At 40.8% G+C, this 27,627-nt stretch overlaps 1 protein-coding gene across 7 annotated transcripts in view; it reads left to right on the top strand.

Annotated features, from left to right (window-relative positions):
* The window catches only part of PIEZO2 (piezo type mechanosensitive ion channel component 2), a 273,980-nt gene that overhangs the window by 63,190 nt on the left and 183,163 nt on the right, over window positions 1-27,627 (top strand). For 6 of the 7 annotated variants that reach the window (XM_077352782.1, XM_077352780.1, XM_077352783.1 and 3 more), the window contains exon 3: window positions 17,959-18,084. In XM_077352782.1, the coding sequence (XP_077208897.1) occupies window positions 17,959-18,084 (126 nt within the window). Of the gene's footprint in view, window positions 1-17,958; window positions 18,085-27,627 lie in introns of those variants that run through there. The other variant, XM_077352786.1, reaches the window with a different exon arrangement.

The following is a 27,627-nucleotide window of genomic DNA, read 5'->3' as shown; positions in this document are numbered from 1 at the left end:
CAGGGCTCGGTGCTCGGCCCGGTACTTCTTAACATATTTATTAATGATCTAGATGAGGGGGTGGAAGGACTACTCATCAAATTTGCAGATGACACCAAATTGGGAGGACTGGCAAATACTCCGGAAGATAGAGACAGAGTTCAACAAGATCTGAACACAATGGAAAAATGGGCAAATGAGAACAAGATGCAATTTAATAAAGATAAGTGTAAAGTTCTGCATCTGGGTCAGAAAAATGAAAGGCATGCCTACTGGATGGGGGATACGCTTCTAGGTAACACTGTGTGTGAACGAGACCTTGGGGTACTTGTGGATTGTAAACTAAGCATGAGCAGGCAGTGTGATGCAGCAGTAAAAAAGGCGAATGCCATTTTAGGCTGTATCAACAGGGGCATCACATCAGAATCACAAGATGTCATAGTTTTATTATTCTATCCCCCACTGCCGCATTCTGGGTAAGGTTCTGAAGAAAGGAGTGTAACCAGTTCAAAGCTGTACACTGTATCCCCAAACTGGTGAGGCGGTGGGCCAATAGCTTGTGGTCAACCACATCAAAGGTGGCCGACAGATCTACGACAGATTACGAAAATAGCCAACCCACCCCAATCCAGCTGGGTCTGGAGATCATCCAGAAGAGTGACCAGAGCCATCTCTACCCCATGGCCAGGATGGAAGCCAGACCGATATGGATCTAGGGCTGAAGATTCTTCCAAGAATGCCAGGAGCTGATCTGTGGCGGCCCTTTCGGCTACCTTGGCCAGAAACACAAGATGCAAAACCAGGCGGTAGCTTTGAAATGCATTACATACATCTTCTGAAATGAAGCAGCTTCCTGAATGTGATACCCACTTGATGGTGGGAAGGAAAGATAATAAATAAACTCACCAAAACTTTCCCTTGATCAAGAGCTTGCTAATTCTGGGGATGGTCTAGTAGTGGGGAAATCATTTGGGTAGGGAAATTTGTTTGGTATAATTTAGTGAAGTCTTGAAGGTAATCTTTTGAGGTAATCTAGTGTAGTCACTGGCAGTCTTCAAGCAAAGGTTGGATACACACTTTTCTTGGATGCTTTAGGATGCTTAGGGCTGATCCTGCATTGAGCAGGGGGTTGGACTAGATGGCCTGTATGGCTCCTTCCAACTCTGTGATTCTGTGATTCTGTGAAGGCTTACATTGCATCCTTCATATTTCATATGCACCAGGAACATGTTTCATGAGCCTAAGTTCTCACTAAATAAATTAAAGCTTTGGGGATTTTCATGTTAATAATATAGTATGAAATTACTGGAGTTATAGACAGTGTATATAAAAGTGTTTTAAATAGGAGTAAACAGTATATTCATCTTTGAATCCAGTAGGGCAATTAAAAAAAAAATTCTGCTATTCAACTCCCCCCCAAACGGTGACCAAGATGGATCTGTCCTTTTTGAAAATCCTTTCTTTGTTCATTCATAAAATGTTGTGGTGAAGTTGCTGAGATCATCATCTCTCCCCCATTCCACATAAGGCTCTAACAAATTCTGAGACTGTTCTTTAATTGATCTTTTTGGGTGCACTGTGATTAAATTCTGGGAAATTGCTAAGCCGTGAGTCACATCATAAAATCCAATTAGTGGTTGGTTGACAGTTTGTCTCCCACATCAGTATATAGGTTATTGCTGGCAAAAGACTTGAGTTTATTTTGTAGAAGAATGTTGCACAGAGTCAAAAGTTTATTTTGGATACTACTGAAACTAAGGCTTTTTTGTCTTAGCAAAGCACGCTTTCGTTTTGTCACTTTTGGCTTCATTTTATGTTTGAATGCATATTTAAGTATTGGGGGGTGAGAAGATATTTTTTTGAAAGCCTTAAGATAAACTGTTGTAAAAATCTCCTCTATTTGCTATTAGAGCTGCTTAAAAAGGATATTTACTTTAGCCAGTAATTGTCAGATACAGTTATTATTACCCAAACTGAAAAGACTGCATTGGGTGCAGGTGATACCCTTATATCTTTACATATTTTGCAGCTGTGGTAATATAGAATCTCTGAACAACGTTTGCTTCCTTTTTCCTTTTAGAACTTGGTGAACAATGCACTCTATAAAGTAGGCTTGCCTGCCTTCAGGTGGTGGCTGGAGATCTCCTGGTATTGTAACTTAGTGGTCCCCAACCCGCGGGCCACGGCCTGGTGCTGGGCCGCGAAGGCCTTGGCGCCGGGCCGCGGCTCCCTCTCCCTGCCCCCCCCCCGCAGTAAAAAACTTCCCAGGCCGCAAGCTTGCGGCCCGGGAAGCTTCTTACTGCGGGAGGGGGGGAGAGAGAATCAGGCTGCGCATACGCACATGCGAAAGTGCCGCGCATGCACAATGCGTGTGCGTGGCCGCACATGTGCGGCATGCGCAGGCGGGCAAAAGGTTGGGGGAAAAAGGTTGGGGACCACTGTTGTAACTGATCTTTGTGCAATACAGATTAGTTCACCTTGAGAAAATGGCCACTTAGGAAGGTGGATTCTATTTCATTATACCCTGTTGTAGTCCTTCCTCTCTCCAAACTCTACACTCGCCTCTACTTACAAAATCTCCAGATATTTCCCAACCCAAAGCTGGCAACCCTACTATAAAGGCATCTTGGGCCATGTTCAAGCAAGCACTTCAAGATAAATTCAGGTGCTTCTATTTTGTTTTTGGAGAGAACTGGAGATCTTCAAGTTCTCATGCTTCATCAAAACAGAGATGTAAACACTTCTTAATTTATTGTATATGCTGTCCTACCTATGAAGGAAAGTTGCACATTTCCCAGTGGGTTATGAAAGGTGGCATATCCTATATTTTGATTACTGTTCATGACAAACAAGAACTTATACATGGAGGGGTAATATGCACAGTGAGAAACATAGAAGTCAGTTGTGTACACATTTATTTGTTGCATATAGTAACATACAAATAGGCATTTAGTGAACAAGGAGCAAGACGAATATATAATTCTTCACCTGAAATACTTGCTTGTCGGAATTCACCTTCTTCCTGTGTGAATCTGTTGTGCTGCTTAGGATCTAAGCCAGTGTTGTGCTGCTACTCTTGTGCTGCTTAGGATAAAAGCCAAATTTTGAAAGTTATTATTATTGCAAAAGACATGTAACTATTCTGTGATTTGCTGGCACAGATAACAGTTACCAGTGTGCTTTGCTGTGAGTAGTACCAAGTGTGTGTGGGTGTACAGGAATACATTGAAGGATGTAGGTAGGGTCATTGATGTGTTTCTTTCCTACTCAACAGCAACCTTGCTCCCAAAGGAGTGTCATTCAAAGGGTACATTAGATGTGAATGACCCTCTGACATGAGTGAAATACTTTCCCACGTCAACCATTTTAGTGCCATGAGATAACATAAGCATGGGGGAAGTGTCTTCCCAGTTGCTCTGTATGAGTCATGTACGAGTCTATATAGGAATGGCAGTTTCTCTACAATGTAAGTGTAACAAAATAAAACAGCTTATTGCAATTATTTGTTTTTTCAAGTCACCCTATTTTGGTAATAGCTTTTGGAAGGTATTTTCATTGGTCTCTTAATTAGTTTGGGGACATTAGCTTAAGTAAATGTAACTCAGAATCTCCACCAATGGGTATGGGGATTGTTCCCTTAGAGAAACTCATAATAAACCTGTGGGATATTTGACAGAAAAGGCTATTATTAATTGGAATAAAAGGAAGCAGCATATATACAAACCACACTTGCCTGTTAAGACAATGAGGAATGAAAGGGGAGAGAGTATTTTAAGAGAAGGCAGTATTTACTAAGCTAGATGGGAAGAGGTCCATAAATTCAGCAGCAAAATGACCAGTGCTTAATGGAAGAAAGAAGGAATGGGGAATACATGTTGTATGTATGTATGGGTTCAGGAACACATACACCACTGTATGGGAGCAGAATGATATAGGAATAATGGTCCTGAAGCTATGCTGATGTTCTTGCCCCTCAAACAATAACTTAATTATTGTTCTGGAGTTGAACAAAAATGTGGGAGACATATGAGATTTTCCTAAAGTGGACTATATGCATTAATGATACTTGATTACCCTTTGAGCTATAAAGTTTGGGAAATGTGTTTCCTAAATTAAGCTGAGTGGATGGCATCCATTTTATGTTCTATTGATCCAGACAGTGTATTTGCATTCATGATAGGACTGACATCTACTTTGGTGTCATTTTCAAGCCAGACATTTTTAAAATTGCATTTGGTATCTGAAATGATATTATAGGAAGGGTATTTATAATTTTCTATCTATAAACTGCCCCTCAATAAGACGAGGTACCAGACTGCTAACAGATGAAGAAACTGATGAAAGAATAATTAGATTTGCAACCAAGAAGAGTTTCAGAATATAAGCTTTCAAGAGTCAAAGCTCCCTTTGTGAGACATAGTAGTGTGAAATTTTATATCCTGAAACTTTTGTTGATCTCTAAGTTGCTACTGGACTCAAATTTACCTGTTCTACTGCAGAACAACATGGCTACTCTCTGAAACTTTCATTATGAATCTTGTACAGATAACTACAGGAGTTTTGTATTTAAGTTGTATTTTCAGATACAGTACAACCTAGCACAAGAGTACGGACGCTGGGCAGTTGGTGTCATGGGTAGTTGAAACAGGCAGGAAGCAGCTTTCTCCTGTTTCTTCATATGTGCTGCTGTTTGGCCCTTTATTTCCTGCATCATCATTGCTTCATTTCTTTCCCAGCTCAGCCCCCTCAGTCTATCTGCAGCTGGTTTTACAGCCATTTCTGTGACTTCAAGCTGAGATGCAAGTGACTGGAAATATAGGAGCCTGACCACCATCTCCACTTCATTTGTCCTAGCACCAGGAGTGGTTTAAGGATTTGTGGGGCCCGTAACACCAGAGCCAGTTTAGGGATTTGCAGGGCTCTAGCAGAGTACAATTGCAGTGGGAGCTTAAAGACTGGGGGTAAAAGGGCCCCCCACAGTGGAAAGGGGTGTCCATCCAAGTGTCCTTAAAGAGGGAAAAGGATGAGAGGGCATATGCGGGGCACCATATGGGGCCCCTGAAAGAGCGGGGCCCGTAGCATGTGCTACATGAATAAACTAACCCTGCCTAGCACAACTGAATCCCATAAGAAATGGCTATTAAAGAGGACCTGTGTACTTGTATGATAGTATCTGGTCATCTGGATCTGTGATGATTGAACATCTAGTAGTTTAGATATTGTCATGAAAAGTCTTATTTTCTCAAGGCTTAAATGATCCATCTTCCAATACCTACCCTCCAAAACATCCTATGGAACAATGTTTTGTATATAATCACACAGAAGAGAAGAATATGAATATACCTGAAGGAAATTTTTGGATTGCAACTTTTGTTTCTTAATGAAATTTTATTTGTTGTTGGTGATTCATAGTGATGTTTTGTTGCAATCTGCTATAAACCCTGTATGGAAGTCTGGGTATAAAGTTGGAGAGCCAGCTTGGTGTATTGCTCAAGAGCATCACCTTCTAATCATGAGCCAGGTTTAATTCCCTGCTGTTCCACATGTATCCAGCTGGGTAACCTTGCACTTGAAGGAGAAGCCAAGCCAACTCCAGGGTCAGGTTAACTCCCCCCCCTTTCTCTGGTCAATAGACCCTGAAAAGGTGTTCCAAAAAAATCCCCAATCTGTATACCAGATTGGTATTTGATCCAAGGATTTTTCAGATATACCAAATTTTTCTCCCGTCCAGTAGACGTAGACTGGATTAAAAAAAAAAAAACACCCTCATTTTTTTGCACATCCTTAGTGCAAACCAGTCTTGTGGAAGAAAACACTGTAGGGTACTATATTTGGGGGGAGGGGGGTTAAAATGCATTAATTTATTATTATTATTATTATTATTATTATTATTATTATTATTATTATTATTAATTTATTAGGCTTATATGCCACTGTTTTCCAAAGACTTGTGGTGGCTTACAACATAAAACCCTCAAAGTCCCCATATAAAACCTATTATACCCAGAGCTCTAAAGCCCACTCTTGTGCTAGTCTTTCACATTCTCTTAAAGTTTCTTGTTCATGGAACAGGTAATGTCACAGCTCAGAAAAATGGAACAACAATGATTGGAAGGCAATGACATTTTTCTTCTTTTGATATCACCACAAGGCTGGCATTAATAGGCTTACGGCAGATTATTCATATTTTAATGCTGGGACTTTTTAATAGTAGGCACACATATCCATATGACAAAAATGGATATGAAATTCCCAATTAAGGGTCTAAAACAGAGGATCTCAAACTGTAGGTCGTGACCTCTTGACCTCAGCCTTTCCCGGGGGGTTGCGTTGGCGGCATGAGCATACCTTGACCATATCTGACCTATGTGTGTCCCCTGTAAGCCCTCACCCCAAAATCCCTTGTGAAAAAAAATGACCTAACAGGCTGAATTTCCCCTGAAGTGGATCCACGCGCATGCTACACTGTTAAAAGAGTTGTGATAACGAAGCAAAAATTATAAATGTAACAATTTAGCAATATGTAGAACAAGAGGGTTGGGTGAGTGAAACCACAAGACAGAGTGTCTGTGTGGTATGTCGGGACCCAATATGTCTCAGCTGCTGGCTGTGACCCTGCCCCTGCCCTTGCCACATCAGGTGTTGCCTGATTGCCTTGTCCAGAGGGAAGGGAGGCAGAAAGCTATGCAGACATGGCACTCTGCCTAGATGATTCCCACTGCACTGGGACTAACACTGTACCTCCCCCACTGTGGGTCTGCAAAATGGACCCTAGGTAAGTCTTGTGTCCATGTAGTGCTTTCTGCATTCACGGTTTAATATTGATTCTTACTTAATTGAAGTGGTATCCCTTTAATTCACATTTTGTTCGCATCTTGTTCACACTCTCTGCACCAACTTCTTGCTCAGATTTTCTCCTCCAAATTGCAGAATTTAGATCTGCACACTACTAAGAAAAATTGCATTGCCAAGATCCATCTGTCTTTTTTTGAGCTGATTGGTTTCTGTTTGTTGATTTCCAACAGGAGGTGCTGCTTTCACTTCTGAGCTTTGCATTTTAGTGCTGCCTTCATTTTATGTCAACTTCTGTGGTGTGAAAGCATTTTTCCTGCTTTATAACCCCCCTTAAATAATGTGATAAGCATTAATGTCAGAAGAAGTAAAAAGGAGCCTGTCCTTGCCTCCAGCTGCTTCCTCGTCCCTTCTCCATTTTATACATGCTTCACACAGTGGTGTTGGCGGGGGGAAATGGTAGCCAGGGCTGTCCTCTCTCATCTTGTCAATTTCATTTTTTAAAGTGAAGGGGATGTGTTACACTAGGATTCTCTTCTTTAAAAAATGATAGTGACAATTTGTTTCCTTCTTTAAAAAAACCCCTAAAGAACCTTGTGAATAGGGCTTATAGGCTCTAAGCTAGAACATGGCTGAGGTGGCTCAGTCAGTAAGGTGCTTGTCTAGAGATAACGTAATGAGTTTGAGCCTGGCTGTGGGTGTTAATTCAGCCTTCCACAAGTGTTTTTATCTTTTTACTTTTGAAAAGCTCAGGTTTTTAACAGTTTCCTGCTATAGATACGCAGTAGAAAATGAATGCAAGCTGTGACAAGCAATGTAAGTTGCAAAGTATTTTAGAAATGTAACCATTGAATTTAAATTATTAAATTTAATAATTAAAAAAAGACTGGGGGAAAGTCAAGCATAACATAACACCTGATCCCACAGATGTTCTCCTTATTCACCCTGATATTTTCTCTCAGTCTGAGTAAAAGCGAAGCATACTTGAATACTTCATATTTTCTTCTAATTATATCCTATTTAGTGAAAGCAGTCTATGCAAATATAGAATCAGTACTGTGCTCACAGGAGAGAGCTAGTGAGTTGCTTGTTTGAATTGCTCAGATTGTTTTGGCCACCTTTTTTATTTGGGCAGAGTAGAGTAGCTAAAGGTTTTGGGCCAGGTAATTACATAACTTGAACCTCTTCTTTCAATGGTTGGCTCCCACTTAGTTGGTGATGTCATGTCCTATTAGGAGGTAGGATTTTATGAAAATTACTAACCCCAGTTTCTTATCCAACTAAATTTTTGAAATTATCTAAATTCCACCTGCATCCAAAATCCTTTTTTAAAATGCTGAGACATATCTTAAAGTAGGGGAGAGAATACAGCTGTATCAGTACATAGTGCCCATGTATATACGAACCATGATAATCTTGCATTAAATTTATGAGTGATCAGATTTGTTTACTCTGTAGGGACAGGGAGCTAAAAACAGTGTTTAAACTGCAAATATCTTGCTTTGGCACTGAAATGTTCTTTGGCTGACAAGTGCAGAATCTCTTTCTTTCTTGAGGAATATCAAAATATGTGTATCTGTACCAGTGAGAAGATTTTTCCGTGTAGTCTTGCAAGCTCAATAGCTGACCTGAATAGCCCAGGCAAGCCCAATCCTGTCAGATAACACTTGGAAGAGCGACCTCCAAGGAATGCCAGGATCATGAGGACAATGGCAAACTACCAAACAAGAGATGCTTAGGACCTCCTGGCTATTTTATACACATGTCATATGATAATTAAATAGCTCAATATGTTTTGGTCTTTTCTCCTCTTTTCCACCTTTCTTCAGAGATTATTCCAGATAGCTGTCAAATAGGGAAACTACCCTTAGTAAGTTACAAAGGCTTGTAGCATTTTCAAAGGCTATCAAATACTTGTTCAACAATAAGATTTTATGCAAATTTACTCATAAGTACATTCCATTGTATTCAGTGAGGTTTACTGCCCATTAAGTGTGCATAGAATTGCAGTACAAGGTCTGGTGTCTTTGCATCAGATGTTTTTCACTTGAGATTTAAAATGTACAAGAACCACAATTTGGGTGTTGTTCTGCAGATGTAAGTTGAGATCTGAAGACTATAGATCTTTCTCCAATTCCCCTTAGAGAACTGACATGACTAATTCTGTAATATAGCTGTATGCAGCAAATACTTTGTAAAGAGGTTGTCCCTAGTAATTCTTGTCTATCCTTTGCTATGTGTCAGAATCTTTCAGGGGAAGACTATTTCCTGGGAGTAAATCTCATTGAGTAACATGGATCTATATTCTAAGTAGACCTTCTTAGACTTTCGTCCTTGTCTTTTCTAATGCAGAGCCTTCAAATGAAAGGTTTTCCTACTATTCTGTTTTGCCTAAGTTATAGCAAATGTTAGTAATAACTATCAGTTCCTCTTCATGTCATCTGTACAGTTCCACATGGGGATTGCCTGAGAAAAGTGCTCTTCTCTTCAGCACAGTCAGAGCTACAGCCTCTGTTCCTGTCCAGTCACATAACAAAGGGGGAGGGAACATTCTTTCTTTAGTTCTCTTTCTGCCACCATGGAGAGAGGACTTAGCACAGCTTCACAAAGAAAACACAGCTTCACAAAGAAAATTCAACAACAACAAAAATTAGGAATGTATGAGTTTTTTCTTCTTCTTTAAAACTTACATTTTCTTATGGATGATACTTTTCATAAAATACCACTTACAAAAATGGCCCCAAACGCCAAGCACAAGGAATGCTTCATATGTTTAGGGGCAGAACACCCTACCTCCATTTGCCAGGTGTGCTGGCTATTCACCCCAAAAGTGTTGCAAGAAAGCACTCTTCACTTCTAAGCAACTTTGTGGGAGCAATCACTGGGAGTCCCCCAAACTGTGACTTCCTTGCAAAAAAGGGCCAGGATCCCTTTGATGGAGCACAGTTGCTCTGGATGATTGGATTATTCACATAATAGCTTGGTTATTTTCATGAATTTAGATTAACTCCTGACTGTCTTAATAATAGATCTAAAGAGACCCCTTCACCCTGCTCTTATATCTGAAATACAGCATCTCCTGAAGAAAGGGGCCATTTTGAAGGTGGAGGAACAAAGGGGTGTCTACTCCAGATTCTTAACTTAAAAGGTAGACAAATGAAAGCAATTTTAGACCTCGGAAAAATTATTAGATACTGCTAACAGTCCACAAATTGTACATGTTAGCCCTGGAAGTTGTCCTTCCTCTAATTGATAAAGGGACTTGATTCTCAGTCCATTATTTTAATTTAGGATTTTTCTTATCAGCATTTTAATGGCTTGCTCTATTTATGGATAGTGTTTTTAAATTCTTTATTAAAAGTTTCTTAAAATGTTAAGATGTCTTAAGATTTCTACTTTCAGAGTCCTATATTTTCACAAAAGGTAGTTAATATTCAGACTATTGAAAGATTTATACGTTCAAATTAGGGTTTCTGTGGCTGACTACAGGTCCTTTGGACATTCATTTAAAAAAAAAGAATACATGGTCCTTTTTAGTGCTCCAGGTCTTCCTGAACATGGTTTTTCATAGTTTAGTATCCCAGATCCCTTCATGTTGATGTGAAGCAAAGTCCAGGATTCATTAAATATTATCCACCCACCTTTTAAAATTTTCATGCTGGGATAACATTTCCTTCCCTCTTTCCCATCACACATACAAATGCTCTTGGCTCTTGAACTATCAGTATGAAAAATGAATTGTCTGGCAGGCACTCCAAGCTAAATGGTGATGCTTTTGCATGACCCCAAACAGCAGAACATCCTGTTTATAGTAGACAAATCAATTTAAAACCTGTACTTTACTAATACAGATATCCTCTGGGGCTTCACTGTCTTTTTTGCGTTTGGATATATCTAGGGGTAGTGATGGGTGGAGAGAGCAATAATCTCAGAAGATTAAGCAACTGACTAAGTCATAGTGGATGTTGTGAAAATTCTGAATTCTATTTGCATTTTCTCTCTTATAAAAAGTCAGCCATGAGAGAGAGAGAGAGAGAGAGAGAGAGAGAGAGAGAGAGAGAATAGAATATCACCACTTAGTTTCTTAATAATTTATCTAAATAAGAATATATCACTCATTTATAAAGGATATTACTTCAATATTTCCCCAAGAAAATTGCTTCTTACACCTTTTGTGTCATTTCTTGAAGATTCTCAGTCATAGCTCCGGTCACATTAAGTCATGGCTGTATCTCATACAGTATCACACTGAAGAAACCAGAAAGCTTCCTCAATGTGGGAGACATACCAGCTGTCTTTTGTTCCAGTCCTCTGAGTTACCAGCAGAGTTGACACAGGCTATCTTTATTGGTTTTAGAAGGAACCAGTTGTATCAGCCTGCTGATAGTCAGTGCTTTGGTAGCAGACATGACTTCTAACTTTGTAATGTCCGCTGAGTCAGATGGTGTTTGTAGGCATCCTTATAGCAAAAGGATTGACCTAGGCCTCTTCTGCATGATGGATAAGCTGATGAAAACTCATTAAATATATCGTTATTTTTCTGATCTCTGCACAGAAGAGTGAATTTACTCCGCAAAACTGATTTTGCTCTGCATGGTGAACTGCCGCTACAGTACTTTAAGCGTCTTTTAAGCATTGTTTCTTAAAGATGCTTTTCACCGATTCATTTCTCTCCTGCCTGCCTGAGACGACCTATTAATCATGCAGAGAAGCTCCTTAGTTATGCAGATTAGTGACTGCATTAGAGAACAAAGTGGAGATGGCAAAACTACAGGGGGCAGGGCTATGAATTGTTTCATGCAGAGAGCATTGCAACGTAGTTTTTCAACAGACTATATTCAATGCAAAACAATGATTGTAATATAATAAAGCGGTCCAAACTGGTTGTTTTTTAAACTGTTTTATTTGGCTCCATGCAGAATACCTCCTAGCCCTGCATAAGAATTGTAAGGCTTCCTCTACAGCCCTGCAGGCTTCCACAGCAGGCTCTCTATCTGCTAGAGCAATGTCTCACTGGGGCTTGGATCTTTCTGGTGCCAGCAAGGACATCTCTAAGGAGCTTAAGGATTTTTTAAATTGTCCTAACAATAGCATTTTGGACACCCTCTCTAAGGGCTATTTGCAGGGAGTACTTCCCTCCAACAAGTGTGTGCAAGTGTGTATTGCTGCTTGGCCAAGCATTGTCATCTTATCCAAGCCATAGACTGTATTTTTCAAATTGAGGCAATAGAACCAGTCCCAGAGGCCTAGAGACATTAGGAATCTACTTCATCTTATCTCTGGTCCCCAAGAAAAATGGAGATGTGAGGGCAGTTTTTGACTTGAAAAGGCTGCACAAAAAATTAAAGTAGTTCAGAATGGAGACTTTCATATCAATTGTGGCTGTAGAATTTTGTAGAATTTCCAGAATTTCTGCTTAGGAGACCAGTCCTTTGGGAGACCAGTCCTTTGACTAGTCAGATGTTAAGTGGCTTACCCTGAAGTCTATTGCTTTTAAAAAATATACTATTGGTTATGACTGTTCCACTCTGGACTACCGGAGAAAGGAAAGTTTGTTTACTTAGTGTAAAGTTCCTTTCTCAATTGTCATAGGGTAGGGCAGTCAGTTTTTTCCCTACTGTCAGAGTTCAGACTTTCTTCTGTTTTCTTGCTGTTGCATTTTAATCACTGCCTGTGGAAGATAGCATATTTTAATAGTTTGGGGTGTAATATGGCTACTGGACCAGTCTGGGAGACTGAGCAAGAAGCCCTTCCCAGTAAGTCTTGGCAAAAAATTAATAACCCTGACTGCCTCCAGGGAGGACCTTCTTCCCATTGGACTGCCCCACCTACAACCTCGAGAAAGAAACTTCATGGAAAGTGAACAGACTTTCCATGCTCTAAAAGGTAAAGGTAAGGTATCCCCTGTGCAAGCACCAAGTCATGTCTGACCCTTGGGGTGATGCGCTCTAGCGTTTTCATGGCAGACTCAATACGGGGTGGTTTGTCAGTGCCTTCCCCAGTCATTACTGTTTACCCCCCAGCAAGCTGGGTACTCATTTTACCGACCTCGGAAGGATGGAAGGCTGAGTCAACCTTGAGCCAGCTGCTGGGATTGAACTCCCAGCCTCATGGGCAAAGCTTTCAGACGGCTGCCTTACCACTCTGTGCCACAAGAGGCTCTTTTCCATGCTCTATAGTTAGATTTAATGAGCCTGTGTATTAGCAGTTCTTCAGTTTAGGTAACTTCACAACCTGAACAAATTGTCATTGTAATGCACTGCACATTCTAGTTGTGACTGGAAGTTCAGAGCTTTTCTTGTGTAAGAACCCATTTAGTGGACATCTGGTAATGTGTAGGTATCGAATTTTTTTTGGCGCTTTGAAGTGATTTTTACATTCAAGTTATCTGTGCTCTCAGTTTTACTTGCATTAGTAAGTCCAGGGAACATGATGCATTGTCTTTGAAAACCCACATGCTGTGTTTGGAATGTGTAGGACCTGTATATTTACAATTAGTTGGTGTTGGGGAAATGTGTCTGCATGGTTCGGCATCTCTTGGTCTGATAGGGCTTTTTGTTCAAGGGATGGTGCTTCCTGCTTTCATGGGAACTTGTTTCATGGGAACAAAGACGTTAATGTATATTGTGTAGAAGCGATTATCTCATGTAATAGCTTCCAGCCCCCCTGCGTCCTAAAACAAGCACAGCTATGAGACACCAAGTGTTCTGAAAATCCATGGTATTTGATCTAAATTCTGTGGCCTAATCTCATCATCAATGGTACTATTTTAGACCATGTTTTCCGGTAGTTGCAGCTATTATTTTATATTTGGTTCTTTCTCTTTTTGGGGTAATATAGATAACACAAACCGATTTTCTCAAATTGAGTATTTCCTGTGATTTTTGTTGAATATGCAGCCATATAACTAACTATCTCTTTAATCCCATACAATCTGGAAGTCCTCTGGAGACAGGATGTGCCTGCTGGAAACCAAGCTGTTTACAAGGCATTGATTCTTTAATAATTTTAGTACAGCCCTGTTGAAGCAACTCATGGAGTAGAAAAGGCTTTGGCAGTGCCAGGATTTCCCAGTGTGCCCAAGGGATACTTTTTATTAGCAGTGAAAGTTTCTTGCCAATTCATTTGTGTCTGTGGAGGCAACCAGCAAGGATCCTTAGTAGTGATCTGTACCACACTGTCTTCTGCTATATCTTTTCCTTTGAAACACAAGACGAGATTTATTTGCTCTTTTTAAACCAGCTGATGTGCCACCTCATTGATGGCATATAAATTTAATGTCTGTGTTCAGAGTTGAAAGTAAAGTAAAAGAGATATCATAATTTGGTAATTGATTATCTTACAATAAAAACAAGAGACAAGAAGGTTGTCGAGTCAACTATACCTCAAGGTGTGTGTATGTGTGCATGCACACACATATATGCATGTTCATGTGTACAGTTTCATGCATCAGTTTCTTGAGGATTATTTTATGTCATCCAAATTTTAGTGTACTTTGAGAGATCACCAGCAGTTGTAAAAAGTTCTTCCTGCATTGATAACAGCAAAAGATTTGGAGAACACAGTGCAACAAGCAACCAAAACCAGAACCTGTGGGTCTCTATTCTTCTTCAATTAACAACTGGAGCACATGTGCATTCTGCTGCAAGTAAGACGCCTAAGGTTGCATACATTGGTAAAGACTCCTTTTTTGGAATAACTCATAACATGACTGAAGAAGAATTTGAAATAGAGACCCATTCCGGAAGCTCTGTCTTTCACAAGGTTTATCAGAATAACAGAAAGAAAATATTTTACACAAGTTTCTCTGCATGAACTGCATGTTGATGTTTAGAGCCAACACAAGTTCATGTTTTGGGTTGCCTACATTGATAACAGAACAAATGCCGATACCAGTGCAACTTGATTCACTGACATTGATATTGGCTAATTTAATTAACACAAATCCCTTATAACATTGAATGTGAACACTTCGGAGACAGATGAAACAAGTGCAAATGTCCTAAATCCAAATAAAAGAACATGCACACAAACTCATTCTTATCCAAATTCAGGTACTTGGTGGAACAGTGAGTGGCACAGGCCCTCAGAGAAGGACGTTTATAAACAAAATAGGGAATATGGAATAAAGCATAAGTTATGAATATACCATTTGCTCAACCTCAGCCATGCCATTCTATCTGGTGGGAACCACAATGGAGAAAGGACAGTTGTTGATTTTCCCCATTTGCAGGTTGGCATCTGCAGAAGACTTTGCTCAGATGAACAAGGCTGTCATGGCAGTGCATTAGGGGAAGGGGCAGTCTCACAAATAAAAGTATCCAAGAAAACGAAGTGCTTTCTTTAAGATGGCCAATACCTTAAATTGAGCCCAGTAACAGAAGGGCAGCCAGTGGAGTGACTGTAGAATGAGGGTACTATGCATGCTGCATTTAGATCCAGACAACTATGGTCTGGATTGTGCCTCAGATATGCAGATGATACCACTCTTAAAGGCAGAAAGCGAAGAGGAACTAAAGAGGCTCTCGATGCGGGTGAAGGAGGAGAGTGCAAAAGTTGGCTTGAAACTCAACATCAAGATAACGAAGATCATGGCATCCGGCCCTCTCAATTCCTGGCAAATAGATGGGGAAGAAATGGAGAGAGTGACAGATTTTATTTTCCTGGGCTCCAAGATCACTGCAGATGGGGACTGCAGCAAAGAAATTAAAAGATGCTTGCTCCTGGGAAGGAAAGCTATGGCAAATCTAGACAGCATCCTAAAAAGCAGAAGCATCACCCTGCCAACAAAAGTGTGTCTAGTCAAGGCTATGGTTTTCCCAGTTGCAATGTAAGGCTGTGAAAGTTGGACCATAAGGAAGGTCGAATGGCAAAGAATTGAGGCTTTTGAACTCTAGTGCTGGAGAAGACTCTTGCGAGTCCCTTGGACTGCAAGGCGAACAAACCGGTCAGTCCTAGAGGAGATCATCCCTGATCATCCCTGACTGCTCCTTAGAAGGCCTGATCCTGAAGATGAAACTGAAATATTTTGGCCACCTCTTGAGAAGGAAGCACTCCCTGGAGAAGAGCCTAATGCTGGGAGCGATCGAGGGCAAAAGAAGAAGGGAATGACAGAGAATGAGGTGGCTGGATGGAGTCCCTGAAGCAGTAGGTGCAAACTTAAATGGACTCTGGGGAATGCAGAATGGTAGAGGACAGGAAGGCCTGAAGGATCATTTCCATGGGGTCGCGATGGGTTGGACACAACTTCGCACCTAACAACAACAACATCATGCTGCCCTTTTCCAGGGAACTCAGGGTAGCTGGGTTATATGAATGACCAGTTTTGATGTGCTCTTTTGTTGGTCATATACTTCTATTACATATAATGCTTTACATCATGATGCTTTATAGCTCCAAGATATATTTAAATTATGCCCTTTGCTTGGTGTGAGTGGCATGCGTACCTGGAGTCTGGCCACTCTGCATAATCCTCCCAGTACACATAGTTTTACTATGCTGGGGAAAGTGGATTTTCAGTTTTAGTACTCATGAGCCATAACCTTGAAAAATAGGGGTTTCATGTAGTGCATATGGAGTCTGTACATATGTGTAAAATATGCACATTGCCCATTTCAGTCAGCATGGCAACAACATATATCAGGATGGTTGTGGGTAGCATACAATCCTGATATATATGACTGAAAGGCTTATGAGCAATTGCAAGTCAGAAATAGCTTAGCATCAACGGATGAACAACAAGTTTTTTATATTTTATAATTTGGAAATATTCCTTTGGCAATAATGAGAAGTCACTTCAGTCTGACAAAATATTTTGTTAGCAAAATGGGTACCCTGCTTATACGAATTTGCCAGGTAAAGGGCATTACTGGCTTGAAGAGTGGCATTGTCTGTTGATGGAAAGGATGATGGGAAAGATTCTCATACTATTCTGGGCAAAAATACCTCTAGAAAAAAACAGGAAGCCCTGCATAATATTTAGAGTAGGATTTTCCTCCTCCTATTTAGTTTCTTTTATGTTTGTATTTTTAAATCTAGGTTTCTTGAATCATATTTTACTGTAATATTTATCCAGGCTTCCCCTGCAGCCTTGTCAATAATGGTATCTCTGTTTGTATTATAATTTCTTGAAATATTACATTATAATAATGTCAACGTAAAAAAAAACTGTTAGAAGTTATGCTAATAACATTATTTATAGGGAGAAACAAAATTTGTGGAATCCTAATATCACACAGAAATCAAACGTTTGCTTTTAACATGTTTAAAAGAAAATTCCTCCGAATAACTATCAAATCTGGATATGTTGTTTTGCCTGTCTGTTTTATCCAAAATCATGAACTGTAAATGCTGGTTTGCCAGTCAGACATTACACATACATAGATGAGCAAAACGCTATACTGTTAATATAGTGCTCAGAGTCATGGAGTGACCACCAGGGTTTTCACTCTTTCGCTTAGAAAAAGAGAGTGTATAGACTAAGATATCTGCAATGTACCTTGGCAGCTTGCTTGGGGGGGGGGGGGAGTCTGTGAAAGTTGGTCTAGACAGGAAAGATACCCCCCCAGGTGTTGAAGATGGAACAGGACTAAAGAGATAAGCAAGCCTTGAGTTGATTGGATAAATAGTTATTTAACTTCACAGTGGTTAATTAGATAATGGCCTAATTTGGGAGTGTTATTCAGACTGTATAAAACTCTGTACCAAGTGTGTATCAGTGTGGATGCTGGATTTTTGACATGACACAGTGCCACAACCTTTTTTATGCAGCAGCTATTAAAATGGTATTTTGAAAGAATTCTCTGGCATTGTGGATAATTTGGATCTCTCCCCACAATGTTAAAATGAACCTGAACTTCTTAATGGTAGATGCATCAAGAAGACTGCAAATCACATACAGCCCTTGGTTTTCTTTTTTTATTTTTTGCTGGGTTTTACTCAGCATGCCTTTCTATAAAATATACTGAAAGTTTACAATTAAAGGTGAGGATCCCTGCCCCCCCCCTGCACCTATATTTGCCTTTTTTTTGGTATAATGTCTAGTTTGTTGCACAAGGAAGTTATGAAATTTAATATCTATGATTAGAAACATTTTAATATACAAAGGAATAGTTTTATGGTTTCTTTGCATCGTTTTATATAGGCTGGCTTTGTCTCATTAAAGTAATTGCATTTCTTTTTTTCCAGGGCATACAGGACGGTTACTAAAATCCCTGTGCTTCATGAGTCTAACATTTCTGTTTCTGCACATTATCTTTCAAATCACAATAAACAGCCTTGAAGCCCAAGGAACCATTGAACCTGGTTATCATTGTGAGTATCATATTCTTATTCTTATGCAAAAGCCATCATTGTTTTTGTTGCTGTAGTTACTAAGGTTTGTGTTTTAAGTATGTTGCTAGAGAAGTGCTTTCCCTGGACTCACTGTTAGTGTAACTTAAAAAAAAAGATATACCGTATTTGCTGGAGTATAGGACTACTCTTCCCCCTGAAAAAACATGCCTCCAAGTGTGTGTGTGGGTGCACTTCTGTTGGGATAGACATAGCTGCCCATAGTGGCCTCCCGATGCCCGCCCGGTGTGGCCTCCCGATGGCTGCCCACCTCATTCTACATACCATCCAGTATCATGCGGTATCCAGTGCGGCAGGTCATCAGCGTGACTGCGGCGAGCATCAGCAGCGAGGCAGGGGTGCCAGCCTTTTTGGCATGACCGGCCCGTTTTGCTCTGCAGGAATCAGTGGCGCTCTGGTCCGCCCCTTGTCTATGCAGAGCTCGCACATGCGCACTTGCGCACTAGTGCCGGTCAAGGGAGATGCAGGGGCGGGCCAGAGGCGCTGCGGTCGCGATGTGGCCGTACAATGGTGACAAACTCTATGGGGCTTTACGCACCGGGATCTTTGTAGCAAATTGGTCACTGAATGAAAAATCGCCATTTAAAATAGTGGAATTCGTCGTTATGCATACCTGCCTTTGTAGTGGAATCCAGTTGCGTTTTGTAGCGTTTCCCACAGGCTTCCGGTCTCGGCAAAAATCGCTAGCCAGGAAGCGCTATTGCCAAGCTCGTCCCGCCCCTGGCCGTCAAGCAGAGCCCTCCACTCAGAGCCCTTCTTCCCCCGAGGAGATGTCACTGGCGGCCGCCTCCAGCAGGCGAACTGCCTCGCCCTGCACTGCGAAAGGAAGTCTATCCATCTGTGGAAGGCAGTCCGGGCATTTTGGAGATGGTGGATGCGAGCAACTCAAGATCCACCCCCCAATCGCGCGCACACACACACACACACATGCGTGCGCGCGCTGGCGGCGGCGGCGGGGTGGGGGCTCCGTCTGCCTGCTCGCCTCTCCTTTCCTCCGCTTCTCCGCCCCCCCTCCCGGCACACACAAACACGCGCGCCCGCCGCCTGGGGAGCAGCCCGCCAGGACGCGGGGCTCTAGGCCGGGCCGCCACCTCGCGGCGCTCTGCAGACTCCTTAGCGTCTGAGCGTCGGGCCCAGGGCGGCAGGGCTCCTGCTCCCCCACGCCAAAGCACCAGCTCGTACGGTCCTCTCGCCGGGGGCGCCTCGGCCGGCAGTCTCGCCCAGGCGTGGCGGATGCAAAAGGTTAGGCGACTCGAGGAGGTGGGAAGCGGGCCAGAAGCTCGCCGCCTCGTTCCTCCCGGAGCCCTCCGCCGCTGCATCCACGGCCACACAGCCGGGAACCTCCAGCAACGATGCTCGGAGGGAAGCTCGCTCTTTGCAGACTGGCGGGGACCGTCCGGGAGGCAGCAGTAGCCACAAGCCAGCCGCTTCCATTCACGGGGAAGGAGGGTGGCAGGGAAAAATCGGAGCGCGATCCAGAAGAGGTGGATACACCTGAGTGGGGGGGGAGACGCAGCCAATGGGTGGCCGTTAGCATGCTCCCAAACAGCCCCTTTCCCTTTTAGAAAGTTAAAAAAAAAAACACACACCCATTGCAACGAATCTGTGTAGATTCGTTGCAACGGAGAGACCCATTCAGCTGCCTGGTGTGTTTGAGCTGTCATTTCATCGTTGCCACGCTCCCTCCGAGTGAACCCCCCCCTCTCATGGGCCCGATTTTCGGCCGGAAAAAGTGTAAAAAATAAAGGGAAAATACAACAGCAAACGGGCTTCTATGTGTTTGTGCTTAGTGACTGAAGGGGAGGGACTGAAGCCGGGGAAGCCTCTAAACTGAAAGAGGCTCGCTGGTGCGTTTATCCCCGCTCGCTCGGAGAAAAAAAAAATGGCGATCGCTTCGCCGGAAGATCAGAGGAGAGAGGCAGGGGGAGGGACTTTGTAGAAACCGCAACCATGTTAACGCACAGGTCTTTTTCGCTAGTGTTGCAGATTGGTTGCAGGACTATATCGCTTTCCAGAGGGTGAATCCACTTTTGGGGATTTCCCTGAAAGCGCTACAAGGAAGCGCTTTTTGCAGATTGGTTTCAGGTGTGTGGCAGATTGTCGACGACGTTGTGCAAAACAGCAAATCAGTAGCGTTTTCAATTGGCAACCATTGTGTTATTTTGAAGGCGTGCAAAAAGCCCCTATATTTTGAGTGGAAATGTTGGGGGGTCGTCTTATATGCCCAGTCATCTTATACGGCAGCAAATACGTAGGTTTGCCAAAGTTATCGGATTCAAATCTTTGTAGACTGAGATATAATAATAATTTTAAAATGCATATGTATACTACCCTTCCTTAATTTTTCTCTGTAGAAGCTATAGAAAATAAAGGTAGCTGCTAGCATTTTGGAATAGCCACACCTTAAAGATAAGCCAAATCATGGTTTAGGCTTTGCTTGTGGTCATGGTGTCCTATCTGAATGGCTGCTCATCCTGTAGTAACAAGAATATTTGGAGATTTCTTCTGTAACCCACGTATTTCCTTTTTACTGCATGTTGAAACGTTTTGTTTGAAAATTTCACTTGGTATTTAGATCATTTGTATATCAGTTAAGACCTTCCCTATGTATAATTTTAAATATGGGCAGGCAAAACCTAAAACAAAAGGCAGGGAAATAAATGTAATTACAGGTGGTTTCTAATTTTTAAACCTCACCCAAGCAAAGCGGTTAGGTCAAAGTTGGTGATATAGAAGTGAAGGAATGAGGCAAGAATACAAGCTTATTAACATTATATTTTCACTATAGTTAATATTTAGATCTGGTATAATTCCTCCTCTATGGAAATAATTTATTAATGTGTCACACATTGAAAGTAATTAGTTGAATGAGTAACTGTATGCATGGCATGTTTGGATAAAAAGAACTTTGGCAATATATATAATTAATGTATGTTCTTTGTATATTGGGATGAAAATGAGACTATTTTTTGCTTTCCTGTGTAATTAATATTGTTTCTACACCTACAAAATATTCTTTATATCATTCTAAGTACACAAAGCATACAATTAAATTTCACACTGTGTTTGCCATTTAAAATTCCATTTTGACAACTTAAAGGCACCATATAATGTATTTATTAATATTTTGGGAGAGGGGATACTGATAGTGCCTCCCATTCTCTGCCACTGCTTTATAATTATGGGGAAGGGACATATAGGAGGGCATCACAAAACTAGAAGTGAAATCATTGTGGTAATCTGTAGAGAAGCCTTTCTCAACTTTGTTATCATTGAGAACCCCCTGAAATATTCTTGAGGCTTTGAGAAACCCCAGAAGTGGTGCGACCATGCAGAATATGGTTGGGAAGCATTGCTGTGTACCTGCCCACCCAGGACCGTTCCCCTTCCCACCCCTCCAGGCCCATCACTGGCCGTTTTGACACGGGGGGGGGGGTCAACATAACCATCTATGGTCATATCATTCAATAATCATTCAATCATTCAATAAGGGCCTGCCTGCCTTGGATGGTGTGCAGCTCTCTACGCCTCACTCCACCAGGAACCTAGGCGTGATTCTGGACGCTTCTCTCACAATGGAAGCCCAGATCACAAAGGTAGCGCAGCTGGCATTTTACCATCTCCGCCAAGCCAAGCTACTATCACTCTACGTGGCCCCGGAGCACCTAGCCACAGTGATCCATGCGACGGTCACCTCTTGACTGGACTTCTGTAACTCACTCTAAGCAGGCCTGCCATTAGCCTTGACCCGGAAACTACAACTGGTCCAAAATGCAGCTGCCAGGATCCTCACAGCAACACCGTGGAGGTCCCACATCTGGCCCAATTACCAACTGCAGTGGTTGCCAGTTGAATTCCGGATCAGACTAAAGGTTCTGGTAATTACCTTCAAGGCCATACGCGGTCAGGGCCTAGTGTACCTAAGGGACTGCCTCCTTGCCTATGTCCCCAAAACAGCTCTGCACTCTACCGCTACCAACCGGCTAATGGTCCCTGGCCCTAAAGAAGTCCGCCTGGCCTCGACCAGGGCCAGAACATTCTCTGTTCTGGCCCACACGTGGTGGAACGAGCTCCCGGAGGAGATCAGGGCCCTGACGGAGCTTAAACAGTTCTGCAGTACCTGCAAAAAGAAGCTCTTCCACCAGGCATTTGGTTGAGACCAGGCATAACCAACAGTGATTGAAGGGCCCCTGCTCCCCCCTCCCTATCAGAAATCCACCAGAGCACTGTGACCTGTTTGTACTGTTGCATTGTTTATACTGTTATATTGTTATATTGTTAAACTGTTACAGCCATTAGTTATTAATATTATTGTACGGTTATTCATGTTATAGATTGTTTAATGTATTGTTCATATGTTCTATGTAAACCACCCTGAGCCTCTGGGGAGGGTGGTATATAAATATAATAAATAAATAAGGTCTGATTTGATTTAAAAATGGGGCAAGCTGGTCTCAAAATATAGAGAAATTAATGCTGATATGTCAGTGACTGCTAACTACTATAAACTGTATCGAACATCTCACCAATTTTAGCTCAGGGGCCATATTTTCAATTATGTGCGCAATTCAAAATGCATGTCTAAACATAGTCACATTCATCAGTTTTTTAAAAGCTGTAATCAGATCCTCCATAATCAAACATGCTCAACTCCCAGATTACATTCTGAAAGCAAACTGACATCAGTTTTATGTTTGTACAAGTGGGAATCTGCAATACTCATGAAGGGGGTATTTTAATCCCACCATCCATTGCTGCTGATTCCCCACTTTTTCCTCCATATAATTGGGGAGGGGGAGTCTCATGGCGAGAATCCCAAATCCCCCCTTTCATTGCTAAGAAGGCCAGGCTCCAAGTCCTCTCCCATCAACTATTGAGCCAGTGTCTGGATCTGGGCCTGCCATAAGTAGTCCCGTTGTGGCTGCCAGCCTCTGTGTAACTGGGCTTGGCTTGGTGTGCCTGCTACCTCGGGTACATCTGTGCTCAGTGCAGTTGCTGGTCACAGCTTCTGCCGTGACTGAGCTCAGTGCAACTGCCAACCTCCTGTAATACTGCACTGGATAGGCGTGATGCAGCTGCCAGCCTCCTCTGTCATGGCTTCAGCTCCTTCTGGGCCTAGCAGACTATCAGGCTCTGCAGCCAACGTTACTACACATAGCAGAATTTTCCCTAACCCAGCACTGCTCCCCCGTCTCTCCACCAACCCCCTGAGGTAAGTGTATTCTCTATGCTAGTGCAGAAAATATTAATTTATTGGGGGGCAAGGGCATTTTAACCTTTTTTTAAATGTCCAATCACTGGAAAATCTGTTTAGCCATAATGTAGCTCTGATCCACAGATTTATCTATCTGCAAAGTGAAGCCACATGTGGCTAATAATAATATAATGTTGCTAATTATCTTATGATAATCGGAATAGTTTAATGTATTTTCTTTTTATTATTGCTTCATTGTTTCTTTAGTCATCAGTGTGTTGGTACTCACCTGCTGCTGATACTTCTTTCTATTTTTGTGGTTATGGTCAGTTTCTCTTGAGAGTTGAGAATCGGAGCAAGTCTCCTGTTAGGATCTTTAATAGTATTTATACTGTGTCATAATAGATTGTTATAAAATAAATAAATAAAAATTAGACAAAGCCAAACTTCAGATCAGTATGTAATTTTAGATATTCTATTCTGTTCTATATCATACTATATATGAAACAGCTAAATTCGTTTTTTAAAGCATTTAGGCTAGAAATATTTGGATGCCTTGAAAACCGGCAAAACTTAAAATTTCCTAAACTCTGTTTATTCGTCCATCCTCCAAACCAGGGGTAGTCAAACTGTGGTCCTCCAGATGTTCATGGACTACAATTCCCATGAGTCCCTGCCAGCAAATGCTCAAGGGGCTCATGGGAATTGTAGTCCATTAACATCTGGAGGATCACAGGTTTGACTACCCCTGCTCCAAACAACAAGGTTGAATTTCTGTCCAAGTCAATATGTAAAGAGGCTGTATCTATGATGGTATGAATAGGTGAGTGAACCACTAAAGTATTGTATTTGCACACTATCACTGTTTTCTTAAATTCTGTATATTTATATAAGAAATTTCCTCTTTTGCCCATTAGAGCAGATTTGAATGAATACATGAGAAATTCCCAATAAGGAATTTTCAAGAACTAAAACAATCTCGACAAACAAATGGTGTCTTGAAAAATAAAATTAAGCAAATCAAAATTATTTTATTACATTTTGACAAGCATCGCCATTTATACATAAACATTGTATATAGTATATATAAAATATATTCATTTTACTTTTATAACCTGCTCTCCTGTCCATGACCCCTCTCCTTTTAAAACACAGACATCTTAGTTAAAGGAGAAAAAGTAACCTTTATGTTTCAATCACTTTAAACCGTTTAAAAGACTTGTTAGAACAGCTGTAGCATTTACAAGTTCAGATTCCTTAGAAGGGGGTCCTGTTTTCTAAGAGCCTGATAAATATTACCTGACACCAGTAAAATTTGTCTTTAAATGCTTACCTTTGCCCCAGACTGCTGATTTGCTGAAGGATGCATTGTTTGGATTTGAAATTCTCACACAGAAAAAAACTAAAAGTTGATAAATAAACAAGAGATTGTCTCTGGAATATTTCACTAAATTTGGGTTGGTCTTCTAGGAAGAGGCTTTTCAAATTACTGTTGCCACTATTGAAATTATAACATAACAATTAATTGCAACTATAATAAGGTAGTTTTATATCAACATCTGTTCAATTATGATGAGTAAATGTATCTTGTGAAAAGCCTTCAGTTTGTATGTGGTAAATAGCTGGTCAATTAAATATTAGTCTTATTATAATGATGGATAATAGGAAGGCATTTTCATTAATGGAGGATTTGTTCCATCCATTAATTTCTGTAAAAGCAATAATGTGTTCATTAAATAACAATCTTTAATGCACTTTAATGCATTTTCAGTTATTTACTTTCTTCAATTGCAGTATGTGCTAGAATTGGGTGTTGTATATACTGACTGATGTGAGAAATAAGATAGATCTTACTTTGAACTATCTTCAGCATTTATTCAGGTGTGAAGCAGCAGAACAAAGTTTTTTTTTTCACAGTTCATTTAATTTATTTGAAGAACACCATTTCTGTTTCCTTTATATCTGTTTCCTTTACAAAATTTTCCAGCTATCCTAAAAAGTAGTTAATTGCCCATACAATTCTTTTTGCTGCAGTATTAAGTTCAGTATATTATTATTACAATTATATATTTTTATTATTTCTAGGCTGTCCCTGTTGTCCCAGGGCAGCAGACAATGGTTAACAAATTCATACAGAGACTAAAACCACATACATTTAAAACAATCAATTAAAACAAAGGAAAAAACATGCTCCATCACTAAACCCAGGCGATGGATGGATCAACATTGCAACCCAGGCCCAGATGGAGAAGAGGGGGGTGACAGAGGGGCCCATTTAGATGTCAGTAAGTGTTAGTCTTGGCCTCAACCATATGTCTGGTTGAAGAGTGCCGTTTTACAGGAACAAAGTTTCAGTCCAGTGACACATTTAAGACCAACAAAGATTTATCCAAGGTATAAGCTGTCATAAGCATGCAAACTTCATCAGATACAGTGAAACAGAATATTCTTAACCCTTACATATAAGTAGAGAGAGGGTGCAGGGTTTAATTGGAAGGAAGAGCTAGCTAGAGTCAACATGTTAACAAACAGTTGTGAGAAGTCTGAGTCCAGTGGAGATCTGGAATTACAGCTCATCTCCCAACTATAAAGATCCATTCTTCAGGCAGAAATGGCTGCTTTGGAGGGTGGACAGGATTGTTATGCAGAAGAAACATTTAAGGTTTCCCACACAGGTTGTTTTGGAGGTGAAACACTTAAGGCCTACTGCACAGGGCTGTTGTGGAGATGAAACAGAACACAAAAGAACTCCCACAACAGCATCAAGTTTAATCTGCACAACAACCCTGCATGGTAAGCCTCAGATGTTCAGAGAATAGAGGAGAAGAGACATGTATTACAGCAGTATTTTAAGTGAGAAGGGGCTTTTCTGTGGCTGCCCTGTTGGCCAACTGTTAGACAGAAAGTGAATGCCTTCCCCCCTCAGGCATGCCCCCTCAAAAGGGCTCTCTTGCATTGCTCTCAAAAATGAGTCTGTTGCCTCAGTAAGTGGCTATTCGAGGCTTCCTTCACGGCATGCCAATCGGGAATGAGTGTGTATGTGGGATCCTGAGCAAGACCAGAAATTGGCCTGGGGTGGGGGAGATTCTACCAATAGATGACTTCAGAACCTTCAAAATATTTAGATAACATTTAGATAGATGTGGGAAAGTATGTTTAAAAGTCACAGTTTTTCTGCTACTTAAGGATTGCTTTTCCTCATCCAGATGCAAGTATAACTGGAATGAAGGTTCTATTCAGCAAGTAATAAAAATCCGTATTCCTGCTGTTTTTGTCAGTATGTACTTGGAAATACTCAGTTTTTGCAAAGGTTCCATTTTCCTTGGAATTTTTTTCTTTTATTCTTTATTTTAAGTCTATTTGATTACTTCTATTCTCTCCTGGCTGACTGGTTTTCTCTTGTAATGAATAAATACATAGTTAACTATTTACACATTTTCCTTTATTGGGAGGGAGGTTTAAGTTCTCTATTTGACTTTATAACAAATCAAAGTTACTGCTCATAATTTTTAAAGTATTCTTATTGTTGGTTGGCTAACTACAGAAGGCCCCTCCCTAAGGAAACAATAGCTTATAACATACCCTTTATTCTTGAATAGCCTGGAGAAATCTTCTATGGGAGAAATCAGGAAATAATTAATCAGAAAAAGGAGGAAGAAGTGAGATAGTAGCCAGTGAGAAATCAGTTTTGATTGTGCAGGGTAGCTTGCCAGTACAATTTTGCTTTAAATTAAAGAAAATGCAACAAATAAGCTGACCATGTAGTGATTCTTTTTTTTTAAACTACTTCAAAGTGAATGAGGATTCCAGTCTAAATGACTAGTGTGGAACAAGCATAATTAAATTATGGCTTGACTCCCAAAGAGAAACAATTTACAATGGACCTTTGTAAATGTGATGAAATCTCTTTATGAATGTATGCCTGGTGTAGCATTTAAGATACCACTCTTTTTTTTTTTGTAAGTACAGGCACTTATCAAATTATATTATCTCTCCAGGTGCCACAATTTTCATTTGTCTGCATTACAAATGATTTATTGTAACGATTGCATCTTGCAAATTTTATTATATAAAGAACAAAAAAGAATTTAATGAGAATACAATAGTCAAGCTACCAGTTTTATAACTACTATTTAAGATTAAATGTCTTAATCGCCCCTTTCTACAGTGATAGAGCTGTGATTTTCCTGGAAATTTTAAAATTGTGAGAAAATATTCAAAAGGGAAAAAATGGAAACTCAAGGGTGAGAAATTGAAATATGTGCAATACTTATTTTCTTATGTATCAATTTGATTTCTGGCTTTAAAAC

Source organism: Paroedura picta, chromosome 9, assembly GCF_049243985.1.
Source record: "Paroedura picta isolate Pp20150507F chromosome 9, Ppicta_v3.0, whole genome shotgun sequence".
Taxonomy (NCBI): Eukaryota; Metazoa; Chordata; class Lepidosauria; order Squamata; family Gekkonidae; genus Paroedura; species Paroedura picta.
The sequence above is the reverse complement of the archived record's forward strand: the minus strand, read 5'-3'. Positions and strand labels throughout refer to the sequence as shown.